The sequence below is a fragment of the Ziziphus jujuba genome, chromosome 9 (assembly GCF_031755915.1).
Source record: "Ziziphus jujuba cultivar Dongzao chromosome 9, ASM3175591v1".
Classification (NCBI taxonomy): Eukaryota; Viridiplantae; Streptophyta; class Magnoliopsida; order Rosales; family Rhamnaceae; genus Ziziphus; species Ziziphus jujuba.
Genome location: NC_083387.1, coordinates 1,966,016 through 1,981,460, shown reverse-complemented (window position 1 = coordinate 1,981,460; position 15,445 = coordinate 1,966,016). Strand labels below are relative to the sequence as shown.

The 15,445-nt window shown below is 35.7% G+C and overlaps 4 protein-coding genes across 5 annotated transcripts; all 4 read right to left on the bottom strand.

Moving 5' to 3' along the window:
- Positions 1 to 393: 393 nt before the first annotated feature.
- LOC107426251 (beta-glucosidase 11) lies at positions 394 to 4,860 on the bottom strand. Its single transcript, XM_060811307.1, has 13 exons — positions 4,739 to 4,860; positions 3,627 to 3,690; positions 3,390 to 3,442; positions 3,085 to 3,162; positions 2,919 to 2,988; positions 2,642 to 2,732; positions 2,246 to 2,504; positions 1,949 to 2,064; positions 1,384 to 1,604; positions 1,218 to 1,249; positions 1,033 to 1,120; positions 808 to 898; positions 394 to 705 (listed from the first exon to the last, which is right to left on the bottom strand). The coding sequence occupies exons 1-13, from the start codon at positions 4,763 to 4,765 to the stop codon at positions 468 to 470; spliced, it is 1,428 nt and encodes a 475-aa protein (XP_060667290.1). The 5' UTR covers positions 4,766 to 4,860; the 3' UTR covers positions 394 to 467.
- A 91-nt stretch (positions 4,861 to 4,951) lies between these two features.
- On the bottom strand, positions 4,952 to 6,685 carry LOC107426270 (phytochrome A-associated F-box protein). The gene has a single exon (XM_016036393.4). It carries the CDS (start codon positions 6,245 to 6,247, stop codon positions 5,225 to 5,227), a length of 1,023 nt encoding a protein of 340 aa, XP_015891879.2. The 5' UTR covers positions 6,248 to 6,685; the 3' UTR covers positions 4,952 to 5,224.
- A 1,305-nt stretch (positions 6,686 to 7,990) lies between these two features.
- On the bottom strand, positions 7,991 to 12,055 carry LOC107426269 (serine/arginine-rich-splicing factor SR34). 2 transcript variants are annotated; one of them, XM_016036389.4, is made up of 14 exons: positions 11,904 to 12,055; positions 11,520 to 11,611; positions 11,235 to 11,300; positions 11,082 to 11,156; positions 10,880 to 10,988; positions 10,746 to 10,792; positions 10,551 to 10,608; positions 10,381 to 10,430; positions 10,145 to 10,201; positions 9,877 to 10,004; positions 9,682 to 9,783; positions 8,722 to 8,755; positions 8,363 to 8,445; positions 7,991 to 8,221 (listed from the first exon to the last, which is right to left on the bottom strand). In XM_016036389.4, the coding sequence occupies exons 1-13, from the start codon at positions 12,037 to 12,039 to the stop codon at positions 8,368 to 8,370; spliced, it is 1,032 nt and encodes a 343-aa protein (XP_015891875.2). In that variant the 5' UTR covers positions 12,040 to 12,055; the 3' UTR covers positions 7,991 to 8,221; positions 8,363 to 8,367. The 2 variants fall into 2 exon arrangements, 1 of the variants encoding a protein (XP_015891875.2); XR_007243049.2 differs by lacking the exons at positions 7,991 to 8,221; positions 8,363 to 8,445 and adding an exon at positions 9,307 to 9,396 and having other exon boundaries at positions 8,722 to 9,217; positions 9,682 to 9,802; positions 10,145 to 10,238.
- A 569-nt stretch (positions 12,056 to 12,624) lies between these two features.
- Positions 12,625 to 15,010, bottom strand: LOC107426271 (NADH dehydrogenase [ubiquinone] iron-sulfur protein 5-B). Its single transcript, XM_016036394.4, has 2 exons — positions 14,705 to 15,010; positions 12,625 to 12,967 (listed from the first exon to the last, which is right to left on the bottom strand). Exons 1-2 carry the CDS (start codon positions 14,852 to 14,854, stop codon positions 12,869 to 12,871), a joined length of 249 nt encoding a protein of 82 aa, XP_015891880.1. The 5' UTR covers positions 14,855 to 15,010; the 3' UTR covers positions 12,625 to 12,868.
- Between the last annotated feature and the right edge of the window lie 435 nt (positions 15,011 to 15,445).

Below are 15,445 nucleotides of genomic sequence, written 5' to 3'. Positions count from 1 at the left end.
CACATCCATAACAGAGGTACAATCCTACTACAACAAGTAATTACTTTCTCTTTTTGATACAACAGGTAATTCAAAACTCGATTTTTCTCCAAAGACAAAAAAAATAAGTTGTTGAAAACTAATGGTTGTTTCAGGACCCTCATAAAATTGGCTCTTTATCAAAATTGGATCTAATTGCCAGTTAGATGATCTTGGACGGGTAATTTAAGACGTAGACCCCTTAAGGGTCTTTTTGTTTATTCCTTTTCCAAAAAAAAAAAAAAAAATTGTGTCTCGGATTTTTTTTTTTTTTATTTCCCCTTCTAATTTCCGCGTTATTAACATTCAATTGAAACAATAGCTTAGCTTCTAAAATTTGAAGTTATTAGAATATTTTTGGTTCACTTTCATAAGTAACATGCAAATGACCACCATCATATAAATTGTATATTAGATGTTTTACAACTCAAAAATACATAGTAAATGATTTAGAGAAGTGAATAAGATAGAGAGGACGGTTTTGTGACTTCACTAACTGCATCTGAAGAGAAGGTTTTTCCCTTCAAGAAATTAGAATACGAAATTGCAGAGAGCTTGGGATATCTTTTCAAATCTGGATCATCCAAATTAACGTAGTATAGACCAAAGCTCACCTCGTTACCATCAAACAACTCCAACACATCCAGGAAAGACCATACGAAGTACCCTCTTGTATTTGATCCATTCCTTCCAAAATATAAAAATGAAATTTACAAACAAAAATAAAATAAAATAAAATGCAAGATTGAAAGTGTAGCATAATAAGAATCGAAGAATCTTTCAATTTACCTCAAGGCTTCCAGAAGTCCTCCAATGAATCCATTCAAATAGTTAACCCTTGGAATGTCATCCAATGATGAATTTTGAAGCATTCGCTGACCTTAAAAAAAATACACATGCCATTTACAAATTAGTTAAATTCGATTAATTAGATTCATATCCAAAGATTAAAAGAAAAAAACACACACACACAAATAAAAACACAATTTTATGTACTATTAAGGGAGAAATTACCATTTTCATAAATATATATGGGAGGGTTGCCATAAGCTTCCTTGATATACTCTAGAAAGCTTCTCAGACCCCATGGTGCAATAGGAAACTGAATTAAGCGAACAAAAAATAAAACAAAATTGCAGTAGTTTCGTCAACTAATCCAAGTAATTATAAATTAACAGCATATTGATTTCAACTCTTACTATGGATGTTGATGAGACCGGATCTACAAAATCTTTCACCGCAGTTTCCATATCATCAAAATCAAGATGTTAATAGAGAAAATCTAAACAATATGGTAAGACTTTTAGTTGAGTTGGAATAATTATTAGTTAGGAGTCCATATGAAATCAGCTAAACAGAGCATACAATTTATGGTTGCTGCCATATCTGCACCAAAATCTCTTTGTTGCAACCTGAGACTCTCAGGGTTGTCTATTATGGTTGCGCAGCTGTAATACAACACCCCTATGAAGTCAAATGAACCTTTTACCAGTTTGGATTCAGAATTTGTGAAAACTGGAAGTCTTAAGCCTCCATTTCTCTTCATGGTTTCAGGATAGTCTCCAAACACCAGGGGATGTAAAAACCTGCAATGTAAATTTCTATCAAGTTCACAAGGACATTAAAGCCATAGTACTCAAAGAAATGAACTGATTATAGAGAATCCACATCCTCCACAAGGAAGAAGAGTAAAGAAAATCCAATTTAAATGCACTCAAAGAGTTGTCCTAACTTTTGACTCATCCAAAAGACAGAGAATCTCAAACAGAATAGAAATTGGGGTTCCAGTTGACCTGGAAACAACTATTCAGGGCCATATATGATTAACATTATAATGGATTAGTGTCATATAACTTTCAAGACAGAATTCAGCTGATACATAGATATAACATAATTGAGATGAACGGGGAGAAAAGTTCTTATTATCAACCATCCAAAATAGAAATCTTTGACTCTCTGAAATGCAATCTTGTCTTCTTTGGAATCTGTCACAGGAATGGCCCCGAAGGTATAGAGAACAAGTCCAATGAATCCATGCTGCTTACTCTGCATCACTAATTCAACTGTCATTTTGCTTTCAAATTTCTACTTAAAAGGGTAATCTTTGAGTACATTGCCCTTATCAAGATTGATAACAAAGACAACAAACTTGCTGTTCATAATCCCTGCTTGCGAGATATATGCGTAGTATTCAGTAATAGACTAGTATAGAAAATATGAGTTTTACCTGATATTTAAGCCTGTACAAGCTTACAGTTGATGAATGGGCCAACAAGATATGATGAGCTACTATGTAAGGTTCTGATGTGGAGTTGCCTCTGGTGCAGTTCAGTGATCCAAATGGAGAAGAACATCTCTGGGGTGGCGTAATCCCTACATCATAACCTCCATAGGCAAACACATTAGCTTCATTTATGGTAGCCCAATGCAAAACCCTATCTCCAAACTCTCTAAAGCACAGATCTGCATATGCGGTGAAGTCTCCCCTGCATTCACATAAGCAATGAATTCTGTGCTAACTACAGGTTTTGTATTCTAGCTCCACTCTTGAGCACAACTAATAAAATAATCTAAATTCCGTTATTAAAAAAGAAAGAAGAAAATGATGATAGTTTAAGCAGACATACACAATCTTGAATTGACCCATCCACCATACTCGTCCTCAAGTGCCTGAGGAAGATCATCATGGTGCAAAGTAACATGTGGTTGAATTCCTGCTCATCCAAGGGACAAAGCAACTTTAATACCAAAAATAAAAATAAAAAATAAAAAAATGTGTAAAATATATTGAAATGTTTCAGAAGTATCAATATTCCATGTATGGGAGAATAAATTAAGTTTTTGAAACTCTAATGAAAATCTAGCTCGATATATATTCATGAAGGAAATTTGCGTTTAACCATGGGAGATCAGTTCGTCGATAAGATTGTTGTAATATTGCAAACCCTCTGGATTGACCGATCCTCTTCCTTCTGAGACGTACCAACAAATGGTAAAGCATGAAATAGAAGTATGCATAACTGAAAAACTTTATATGAATCAAATGGCTTATTGATAGTTAGTTATATTTGGAATGAGCCTCGACCATGAGATGGAAAATTTATAAGCATCCAACCCTGTATCTACCATGAGTTGAACATCTTCCTGTAATAGACCATGAGTGTACAAAATGGAGAAAGAGTTAGACATAATATGTTGATCTATATGTATTAGATGAAATGAAAACCATATAATTGATTGATCGGTTCAATATTCATGGCAATGTCATTGTTTGTCACAGAAAAAAGAAAAAAAAAAAAAATGGAGAAATTCTTTTGCAGTTATAGCTGACCTCAAATCCAACATAGCAAAGACAAAATGAATGCATGCACCTTATATTTGTGATACTGATCGCAAGCCACTTCTAGTTTCCCTCCCGATGCTTCTGCCAGAATCAGGTATGGGAATAAACTTAAATGTTTTGCACTTGTAAACTTACCAAATATATTAAATATATGTTTTTAGTATATATTGGCTTTATTTAGAATAAATGTGTTACATAGTCCAACAAAAACGATGAAACAATAACACCAAGAACAATGTAATAAAAAGAAGAAGCAAAAGCTAACCAGTGGAAGCAAAAGTATCCCAAATGCTCGGAGTCCTCCCGTCTTCATCTGCTGCACCTTCCACCTTCCATATACAAAATTCTACTTACTCTACTCATTGCTTCTGATATATTTCTCTACTTGAATATTGAGCATTTCTAGTTTACAGAAAATTCAATAATATATTTATAATCGATCACCTAGACTAAGCTTGAAATGGATTTATTTTTTTTTTTTTTTTCTGTTTGGCCCTCTGTTTCATGCGGGAATAAAATTTTATTTAAAAAAAAAAAAAAAAAAAAGGGTGAAGAAAATAGATATAGAAGAAGATGAAGCTCGAGTGATTTTGCCTCTGCTTTTCAAATTCTTGAGTGGAGGAAGAAGGCGGAGCTGAGCGAGAAGTGAAATGACAAAAAATAACCCCTTCCTGTTTCAGACGATGGAAATACAGTGCACATGGTGAGCTCAAATACAGGGGATTCGACAAACAGGGGGCACTAGACTGGCGCATGTTTGGTTAGAAAGAATGGGGGCCAGCTTCTAAAAAAGATCGCTGTGCAAAATAATAAGTCTAAACTGACCTGAAAAGATGAGGTGCAAGACAGCAATTTTTACAATCTTTATGAGAGTAACCTTCAGTAAGCCTTTTTTTTATTCAAAAACATTCACCTTTTTTAATCTTTCTTTCTTCGTCAATCTTATCTTTGTACGAAATGAATAAATTAATTCAAGTGAAAATATCTATCAGACGGTTGAATATGTATGATATAGGCAGGCTTTTAAGTGGTTTTTAAAGTACGTGACGACTGCCGAATCCAACAACTGAACGCTCTTCTCGTGAAGAATAGTGTACGGTACTTTTTTATGGAACAACGAAAAACTTTTAAAAAATTAAATTAAATTAAAAAATTAAAAGGGAATCATTTGTACAAATCTTGGATTTTCTGCAACTGGTTTTTCTTTTTATTTGCTCAGTGTCTGTGGTCTCCAACAGATAGACAATGAAGGACCTGGGGTTTTTGTCATTGGTGTTTTGTCATGTATGCCAAACTTAAAATGGGTTTGGGTAAGTCACTCTTGTTGAATCTCAATGTAAGAAGAACACACCGAAAACCAACAGAAACAACACTTACCAGATAGATAGCTTGTTTCAGTTTCATTCAAAGCTTCTTATTCATAAAAATAACGAAACAACAACTTTTGCTTAAACAAAAATGCGCTTCTCTGTATAAATATGCACATAATACTAAACAGCATGCATCCAAAACAAACCAACTCATTACAAAAATTGAACCACATAAAATCCTGAAAACATCCAAAATATTGGCTTTTTCAACGAGAGGATATGAACCACAAGCAAATCAAAGCTTTCTTCATGATAAATCTTACTATAATCTCTTTCAATCTTACAGTCAATCCCATTTTCAAATCCCATCCTAATCCAAATACAAATTCCTTTATTGAAACACGCATCCAAAAGCAAGAAAATAGGTAAATAAAAGACACGACAGCGGAAAATTAAACAAAACCAGTGACAGATACAAGAGAACTATACGCAAAGCAGTTCCTCAAATCCTCTAAACTCCATAAAAGGAAGATGAAACTCCACGAAGTTCCGTTTAAGTGTAGAGAGGCCAATCGGTCCAGGCACCAGAGACATGGCCATTCTCACAGACATAAGCTCGGACAACTGGTTCACCATCGTCATGGAACCCAAAAACCCGCCTCAAGCAGAAAGCAGAATGGAGATCCCAAGTGTCTTTGCAGGGACAAAAAGCGCAATTCAAATCGATTTTGCTCCGATTCCCATCTTTTATCGTCCTCCATACCTGAGACCCTTTGAAGTTCTTGAAAATCCCCCTGAAGAGCATATAATTTCGCTTCTCTTCGATGTGAACACACCCAGGCCAATCACATATATATAAACAATCACCACGGAATCGGCTGTGAAGAAGCTTATTCCCTTGTTCACGGCTCAAATTCCAAACCCCAGAAGCCAAATGCGACCTCATCGATCTACAAATCTTCCTCCTCTTATTACAAGAAGAAGAAGAGACTTCGTAACCTCCCTCTACAACACTCTTATCGACGACAACAACCTCTTCACCGATCTCGTTACAATCTTGAGCTTCGGAGACATTATAAACAGTGTCGTAATAAAGATCATCGTAAAGAGACCAAGAACAATCAAACCCAGAAGCACCGCCAACATCAGGAGGATTAACATCGAATCGGCTCGAAGATGGCTCTTTCAGAGCTTTTGTGGGTCGAGAAGAAGAAAGCATCTTCCTGAAATTCTCATCTGGGCCCAGCTCTCGCTCTAACCCGAAATCGGAGTTCTCTAAGAGAACACCGGCGTGGAGAAAACCAGGGCAACAAACGGCGAGCTTGTGAAGGGCGGCCCAACCACCAGGCGGCGAAGAAGAAGAAGAAGAAGAAGAAGAAGAGCCAGAGAGGAGATCAGCCACCACGGAAGGGATGGCTTTCGTGCATTTGTTCTTCCAGCAAACATTGCGTATCAAAGACGAGAATTTGGTGCTAACACAGGCGAGACGAGCCCAGTTTCTGGGGTCGTCTTCGAGATTAAAGAAAATGTTGAGGACGACATCATCGGAGAGCTTTGAGAAGACAGTTTCAGCCATCAATCCACAAAACACAGAAATGGGGTGAGGTGGTGTTTGGTTATTTTTGGCTTAGATATCAAGTTGCTGTCTTTCTCTATCTCTCTATCTCTGTCTCTGATGGGGATTTTCTTTCTAAAAAGAAGTGTGAAAAGAGCGCTTTTTTTTTTTTTTTTTTTTTCTCACAAAGAAAGAGAAAGAGAAAGAGAATGAGAGAACCAACAGAGAGCAGTTGAATGAGATGAGAGAAGTGGCACAGAAGGAAGGAGAGGATTTTTGGAACTATTCTCCTTTGTGTCTTGTGATTCCCTTCTGAATTTGGGAGAGGCTACTTTTTCAATACCCAAAAAATATTAATTTTGCTATTTTGCTAATTTATTTCACTACCCTATTTTGGAGGGCTCACAAAAAAGATGTGAATTTTATTTTTATTCCCAAATTCCATCTATGGGCTCCTACCGGTCCCTTGCCATTTGCCAACAGATTCTTTTTCTCTAATAGCCATTTGCCAACTAATTCATCTTATCTGGTTCTACTATCTGCAATCTTTTTATTTTTTAAATTTTCTTTTTTTGTTTTTTTGTTCTTTGTTGAATACGAGCCAAACTAACGTTTATTACCTCAGAGATAGAGTCGGTTACGGCAGTACCACGTAGACAAGCTATCTTTCTATATTTTAACGTTGCGTTTTGGTCCCCATTCATTGAATTACCAAATCTTTATAGACTATGATCCAATCATCCAAGTGCAGAGAATTTAGATTTACCAAAACATAAAAACAGTGCTGAGATTTTAGAACCCCAAAAACAAAATACCGCGCATAAAAGAATGGGTAAAGAACGCAATTAAATTTAGACTAAATATTCCTGGGAAGACTGAAAAACGTATCACTCTTTCTTTTGATGTGTAATTAATTATTCATAGATCTCCTTTCATAATTACAAAGTATATATACAGAAGCCATTAAAATCCCACAAAGATATTATGTATATATATATATTTATTACAGAGAAAAAGTTTCTGTTATTTTCCCTCTGCTTTGGAATGTAGTGGAACATTTCTTTTTTTGCGATGAATGGAACGTAGTGGAACTTTTGAATGAATGGAAAAGGGATTTTGAAGGCCACAAGTTGAGTGACAGGTGGGTTCTGGGTTTTCCCCCCTATATAAGGTCTGAAATGAAACAAGGGCCACCAGGAGCGACCGACAACCCCTTCCAAAACCAATGATTTCGCCAAGGACCTCTAAATTTCATGTGCGTCTCTTATCAACTTGTCCCCGATTGGACACGGACTCACCTTGTTCCCATCGGCGTAATCTAAGTCTATTTTAAGAGTCTCCTTGACTAAATTAAGGCCATACCGCATCAGAGTTGCCCATTGACCAACCCAATGTTTTCCACGGGATCCAAAGGAGTAATTGTGCTTACATTAATTAAGTACGTTGACTAGGATTACGTTTGACAGTTCCTTACCCCTAAAAGCACATGCAATAAAAGTTCCACCAGAAAGGGATACATGTCCCTCAGGCTAAACCAACCAAATTTGATCCTTACGTCCAAGCTCTGCATTCAGATGCAGAACCATTTGGAGTTTTTGTGCTCCATGTTGGACTATCTGGCTATCACCTAGCTTATTCTCTCTTAATTCGTCGGCTTCAAAAAGAGTCGCTCTAGAAAAAAAAAGTATATCAAAACCTTAACACAAACCCCTAGCAAACGAATACACAAAGATAATTCTACTTCTAATCGTCAACATCGTCAAATGGCAAATCTCATATGCATTACAAGGTTCAAATGAATTAAAAGTTACTAGCGTTCCAAGTCCAACAAAAACCATAGAGCAATTCAAAAGAAAGATCAAATTAAAATCCATCCACGACCTCTCAAGACTCGTACAGGTTCCAATCACATATACTGTTCCAGTCAAACTGCCTGACCACCAGAGGTTCAAAAGCTTCAGTATTGAGACATTTAATTCCCCAGTCAGATATCATCTGTCAAACATTAATGCTATCAGGGAAGGAAAATAACTTCCAACAAAAATTTAGAATAATAACGCAAGGATAACTGAAAGAAAAGACGGCGTGTCTAACAAAAAAAAAAATAAAAAAAATACTAATGTTGAGGAATTAGACCGAGATTAGCTCCTGCTCCTGCTCCTGCTACGGCTGGGACTCCGGCTGGGGCTCCGCTTTTTGGGGCTTTTACTTGTTTGTTTCTGACAATTACACAAAAATTACATGATAATAGTGGAACATCTACAAAAGAAATTCCAAAAAAGAGATTGCCTACATCCAATGTTTAATGTCCAAAGAAGCTACCAAATGAGCAAAAGATATGTGATAATTAAGGATGCAGTCCAACTAAGTAAAAATTATGCCTTGCAACGAGGAACAATAAAAATTTATCATTAATAATCGGCTCCAGCATTTCATCAAAATAGGTATATTACACAAGTTATCTAAATTTTAATCAAAGATGAGAAATGACATACCGAAGGTAACGGTGATCTTGATCTTGAACGAGATCTGCAAAAGTTCCAGAAACAACCAATTTAAATTCCACATGTTCCTTTAACCAAATTTGATCCAAGATCCTTGATGCCTCTTCCACGTCAGAGTTACCAGATCCAATATGGATAAAAGGAAAACAGACAAATATTTAGCAGTTCAACAAATGCGAAAAAAGAATAGGCCAATTCACATAATTCCCACCTATATGACCTAAATTCTCAGAGAAGAAAAATCTTAAGAAAAGCATAATTGTTTATAAGATATCAGTGGACAGGAGAGGAGTAGTCATCCCTACTGTACCACAATATTCCAGAGAATCCAGAATGTGCGTCCTATTAGCTTGGCAAGTGTTGGAGCAGGTAATGATAGTGAAATTGTCTCTACTGCAAATTGATGGTGACTTCCAAATCCCAATGGCACTTAGTACACAGTTATCCAGCTCTTATATTGTAATCCATGAACTCCTTTGTCCCCAATCTAGCACCCATGGACATTTGCAATGCTAAATGCATTAGAACAAAGGAACCATGAAGGTTTCCAAACTGCCTATCTAAGAAACAGCATACCTCCACAACCAAAAGAGATGCAAGCAATTGAACCATATCCAATCAAGATCCTAATATCCAATCCCAGTTTGCTGCATAAATCCATCATATCTAGAAAAACAAAAAAGGTAATATTCACACAAGAAAAAGAAGGGAAAAGAACTACTAGGTCACTATCAAATCCGCTTTCCATGCAACCCCGACAGTGGAACAAGAACTCATGAATAGGAACAACTGAGATAATTTCTTAACAGAAACAACAGACATCATATTTGACAGCATCAAGAAGATACTTGGACTAAAACTACATAGGAGTGTCAAACTTGGAAATCATAAAGCGACAAGCATTTTTTAAGTATCATTATCAACAGTATGTATATAGAAAATAATGCATACCCTGACAAGGAGGGTGATTTCGATCCTGACCGTGATCGAGATCTTGACCTTGACTGGGATTTAGCAGGTGAGCGACGCGAAGATTTGGCTTTTGGAGACTTGCTGCAATATAGTTATAAAGCTAGTATATAATTACAACTCAACAGAACAAAAGTTTGTAACATTTTTCTTTTTTAAAAAAAAAAAAGTCCAAACCTCCTGCTTCTGCTCTGACTACGGCTTCGGCTTCGGCTACGGCTTCGGCTATAGCTCCTGTTCCTTGAATGAGATCGACCACGGCTAGGACTCCTCGATGAGTCCCTCCTTGAATCATATTCCCTTACCTATAAAGAATGAAACGATAAGCATATATATTAGTTAGCTAAAAGGGAGGAGGGAAGGAGGGAAGGAGGGAGGGGGAATTTAAAGAAATTGGAAGGAGGGAGGGAGAATTTAAAAAAAATTAATAAAGGGAGATTCATACACGAACATATGCCCGAGAAAAAGCATTCCGGAACTCAGAGTCATCAAGTTTCTTGATCTACAGACAAAATATTTATAGATATTCAGAATCACATCTGTACAAAGTGTTGCAAATTTTAGAAACCTCAACGTATCAATTCTCAGATAGAAAAGACGTGGGAAATTACACACTTTATGAAATTAACATCCACAGTCCACATCTGGCATAGAAAAAGAGAACAATGAACAATGACTCACCGCATACTTCATGTCATCATGGTTGGTGTAGTCCACAATCCCAGTTGTGCCTTAAAAAAAAAAAAATCAAAGTAGATGAGTCAGGAGTTTCAAGGTGAGAGAAAGAGGTAATAACAATAATAATAATTATAAATAATAATAATAATTGCTAACAGTTCAACACATCTTACCACTACCATCACGGAAGACTTGGGAGAAACAAACATCACCTGCACGCCGCATGTGATCCTGAGAAGGAATACATCAAGTGTTAATTAATTTAGATAGGAAAGTTATTACCAAGGAATCATAAATTTGACAAAAGAGAGCAAGACTAGAAGTGAGAGTGAGAAATTATGTGTGAAAGACAGAAAGAGAGAGCTCACCTTAAGATCTTGCCATGATGCCGAAGAAGGTAATCCAGTGACTAACACTGTAGACAGAAGAAAATCAGTTCAAAGGCACATGAATGCATCCTAAGAAAATAGGATTAAACAAGATTATCAAATAAATAACACACCACGGTACTCTGAACGTCTTGATACTCCTCGTCCACCCCTACCGCCACTGTAACTGCTATAACGATCTGATGATGATGAGTGTCCACGCCCTCCATGTGCTAATTCTACCTATAAAAAAGATAATTGGATTATGAGATGCAAGCTTAGTATCAAAGCTACAATATAGTGAAAACACAGTATTCGTGCAAAAGAGTTACCAACCCGTAAACGATGCCCATCAAAATCATAGCCATCACGACCACGGATTGCATCTTCAGCATCTCTAGCATCCTCAAACTGTAGCAGAGAGTTGTTAAAGAAAAATGATGAAGATAACTAGATATATAAAAATAACATAACTAGCTCACAACTTACCTCAACAAACGCATAACCAGGGGGCCTAGGAGGGACCTTAAGGTCAATATGGGCAATTCGTCCATACTGCAAAGTACAAAATTTTGCAAAAAATTACATAATCAAACTAAAATAACGCAAAAATGAGTATACTTAATTTGAACACAACTCTCAGAATTCAATTTTTTTAATATAATATTTTTCATGGTCTTTATATTTTTTTTCATACCTCCACAGATAGCCTTAAAATACACTACAACTATCATGTCCGCACCAATCCTACCAACAACAAAAACAACGGATTACCTTGTAAAACAAATCTTCCACTTCCCTCTCACGAATATCACCAGGAAGATTCCCCACATATAGAGTTCTGCTCGCACGGCTACTCATCTTCCCTAACACAAAACAAAGAAATGAAAATCAAAAACCTAAACCATCAAATCAAATAAAATTACTTCTCGTATACATCACAATTTAGTGACCCAAAAAACCAAATCATTTCGAAACAGCAACTAGTCAAATCAAACACGGCAAATGTGTAAACCAGACTACACAACGTCAAGATGATAAAAAATTGAATCTCAAACTTTCTTAGACTTGCCACTTCCGATGTTATGAAAAAGTTATATGTCGAAAGCCCAATAGGGTTTCTAGGTTGCGATACGATCTTGGTGAATGACAGCTTACCTCCGATGAAATTGGGGATCGCACTGGAGCGTAGAGGCGATGAGGTTCGACAATTAGGGTTTTGAATTTCAGAGAACGTAAGGATCGTGAAATATAATAAAGATAAAGATAATGTGTTGCCCGTGTATGTTAACATATTGTACTCGTCAGATATTTATACTAATCTGGTGGTGTGTGATGCATAGGGCTGGCTATTTAGTGGACCCTACCCAAACTTTTGCTGGTACTAGGGTTAAGTCTTCAGAGATTTTACATACTTCTTGATACATCGTATAAATTCCTTGACTATTTCATGGACTCGTTAAGACGAGCACGTGTATCGGATGAAAGCATGAGCTACAGTAAGCCTCGTTGATTTGTTGAAATTATGATTTTCTTATTTGCGGCTAAGTCACTTTTTCATTATCTAAGGAATTTATTCTAAATTGATTTTCCCAAAAGAGAAAATTAGTAATTTATCAATTTGCCATACATTTTATTTCTATCAAAATTTAAATTAATAAAACAAAAAGCATTGATTAGTTATAACACTGGAATAGTTTTTTTCTTTGTCCTTTTTTTTTAAAAAAAAAAAAAAATTGGTTGTAATAATTTGGAATAATTTTGATTCGAAATCAGCACATCCACGAGAACTAATTTGTTTATTACGATCAAACAAAGCTTCATATTAAGCATTTTCTTTAACCTATGACAATTGAGCAGCAGTGACAGAAAAATGCACTAGACAAGAAAAGAAAGAAATAGACAAAAGGTTCAAAAAATGTGTTGGTACAGTAAGCAAATGAGTCTACATCTGAGTGCTGGAAGAAAAGAAAATATGACTTTGTTTTATTGCATAGACCAGGGAGGCCTACACCAATTCCATGATGAAAAAAACAGATAATATAATGAAGTTAGAAAATGGTCCAGGGAAAAATACAACATCACACTTCATTATTTTGCGTCCAACAGATGACTAACGACTATTATGCATGATGATCAACATCTTCACCCTCCTTGCCCTTCCGTGCTGCTGCTCTCAGTTTCCGCTGCTCCTCCTTGTAAATCCGATTTCTTCGTTGGAACTGTTTGACATGTCCATAGAAAACATGAACAGATCAGTATTAACATTAAACAAATATGCTACGTAATATGAGCACATTGAAAATTCTAACATCTTCTCCTTCACCAATAACAGAACTATCAATCATTGTGCCATAAATTCAGATGCCATGTGAAAAGCAAACAATACCATTCCATAGAATCAATGATTGAAATATAATCAACGCTAGAATGACACCTGAAGACATGTTTTAATATTACGATTTCTGAAGATCTTACCAGATCACATTGTTATCTCATAGAGAACTCCATACCAATTTTTTATTAGCAGAAAAGGAACGAGATGAGAAAGAAATATGAAGACAAACCATCTTTTATGGTTTCAATTGACATGAGCTGACTATGTAGTTTTTCAATTTAATGTGATGATGATTAATAAGATTGAAGAAGCTAGCAGAAAGGATATTGAGATATGCCATTATGATATACCATTCTTCTACCAAAAGATAAAAGAAAGGGGAGAAAATGTAGTAACAACTACAAAACATCAGATGAAATTCAGACTAAAGATAATTCATGATGGAAGACACCTCAACGTGATTCTCAATGAGACCTAAGTAGATTCCCACTCTAAGAGCATATTTCAATGCATTTGTTGTCAAATCAACATATTTGAGATTAATGATCTAAAACAAACTGCAAAGAGAAACTGACAGGAAGAGAATCTTAGTTGCTCTTCACATTAATCAAGGGTAGGGCACCAATAGACATGTTGTTCCTCGTATTCACAGACAGAGTTCAGTAAGGGAGTAAATTTTCATGCACTATCCGCCACATGAGACTGGGAAAAATTAAAAGGAAAACTTGGCAATTGTTTATAATTTGAGTTTGTACATAAGTAAAAACCTTCAATCTAGGAAAACTAAAAGGCGTTTAGAAAGCATAGATAACAGATCTTATATAAGCAGCTATGATAACGAAGAACCTAATACCGACCACTGATATTGACGACTTCTCCATGGAAGGAAGCCATGACAGTTCAGTGTTCTTAGTAGCTTCCTATTGGTATAGAAAGCTTAAGTTCAACCACCTTGATCCTTATAATTTGCAACTAATTTCACAGAAAAAGTGGTTTGTTCCTTATCATACACTCCCTTGACTCCAAACCAGAGCAAGCTCAACGTTGTCATTTAATTTAAACGCCTATTAAACATGAGGACCAATGGTGCTCCAAAATTTGAGATAATAATGAAATACTACTTTCTTTGGCATAGCTCCCATGAAACTTCTGATGTGTGAAACTGAATTAGAGAAATCCAAAAGCAAAAATAAGATCAAAGCGAACTAATAACATGACTTACGGAAAAATGCTCTTTACTAATTACTACTAATTAAATAAATTGATGCAGACTAATACCTTATGGTCCACACACCACATTTTCTACAAAAATCAAATCACAAACACTTGAAACCAACATTAACGAAATGTACAAAATTATTGTTCAAACAAAAAAGAAATAAAAAAATTCAAAGAATTCAAAGTCAAAATTACAAACGTCCCAAGATAATTAGTCAATTTGAAAACTAAAACTCACGCATAATTATATTAATCTGGAGGAAACAGGCACAAACATGAATCAACTTTGCAATTTAGGGTTTATCATATACCGATCTGACTTAGACAGAAATTAGCAATATTTTTATAAATAAAAAATAATTAATAATTTTTTTCAGAGTAATAATTGAGAGAGAGAGAGGACCTCTTTGGAGTGGTGGAGGCACTCGAGGTAGTCTTCACGGAGGAGAGAGCAGTCCTTGGGCTCACGGCAGCGAGACATGCACTCACTGAAGTCGATCCAGAAATCGTAGCATCGGCCTTTGTTGCCTGTTATTCCCCACCCTGATGCCATTTTGTCCTTCCTCCTACTTTCTCTCAAACCGTCGACCGGCAGAATCAATGGATATACTAATCGCCACTCTGGTTATGGTCTGGACGATAGCTCTGGCCTGGAGCTGCTACTTCTTTGCTGCGTCAAATTTACCAAAAAGCCACCAAGGTGACTTGGGTAGTGCTGAACTTTTTGGAATCAATGTTGGGTTTTGGAACTTTTAAAAGCCCACATGCATTTTAGGATATGGGCCAATCCATTTGGAAATATTCAACAGGCCTTCGTTGGTTTAGCGAATCTCCGTTTCCTATCTTTCATTTTACTGTTATTATTTTTATTTTATTTTTTCAAAATTTTGGTTGATAATAATTTAAACGTCATATAATTCATTTTTTATATTAATAATTTATCAACCATTTATATATTATTTATTATAATTTTAATAAAAAAGTTTCACAAATATATCATTAACATTTTTTTATTCTTGATATTATTTTATTTTTTCAATTTTATATTTTCTCTCTTTTTTTCTTTTTTCTTTTTTCTCAATGCACAAACATCCAATTGTACAAACCAAATATAAAGACTGAATGATGCAGGATATACAATTTG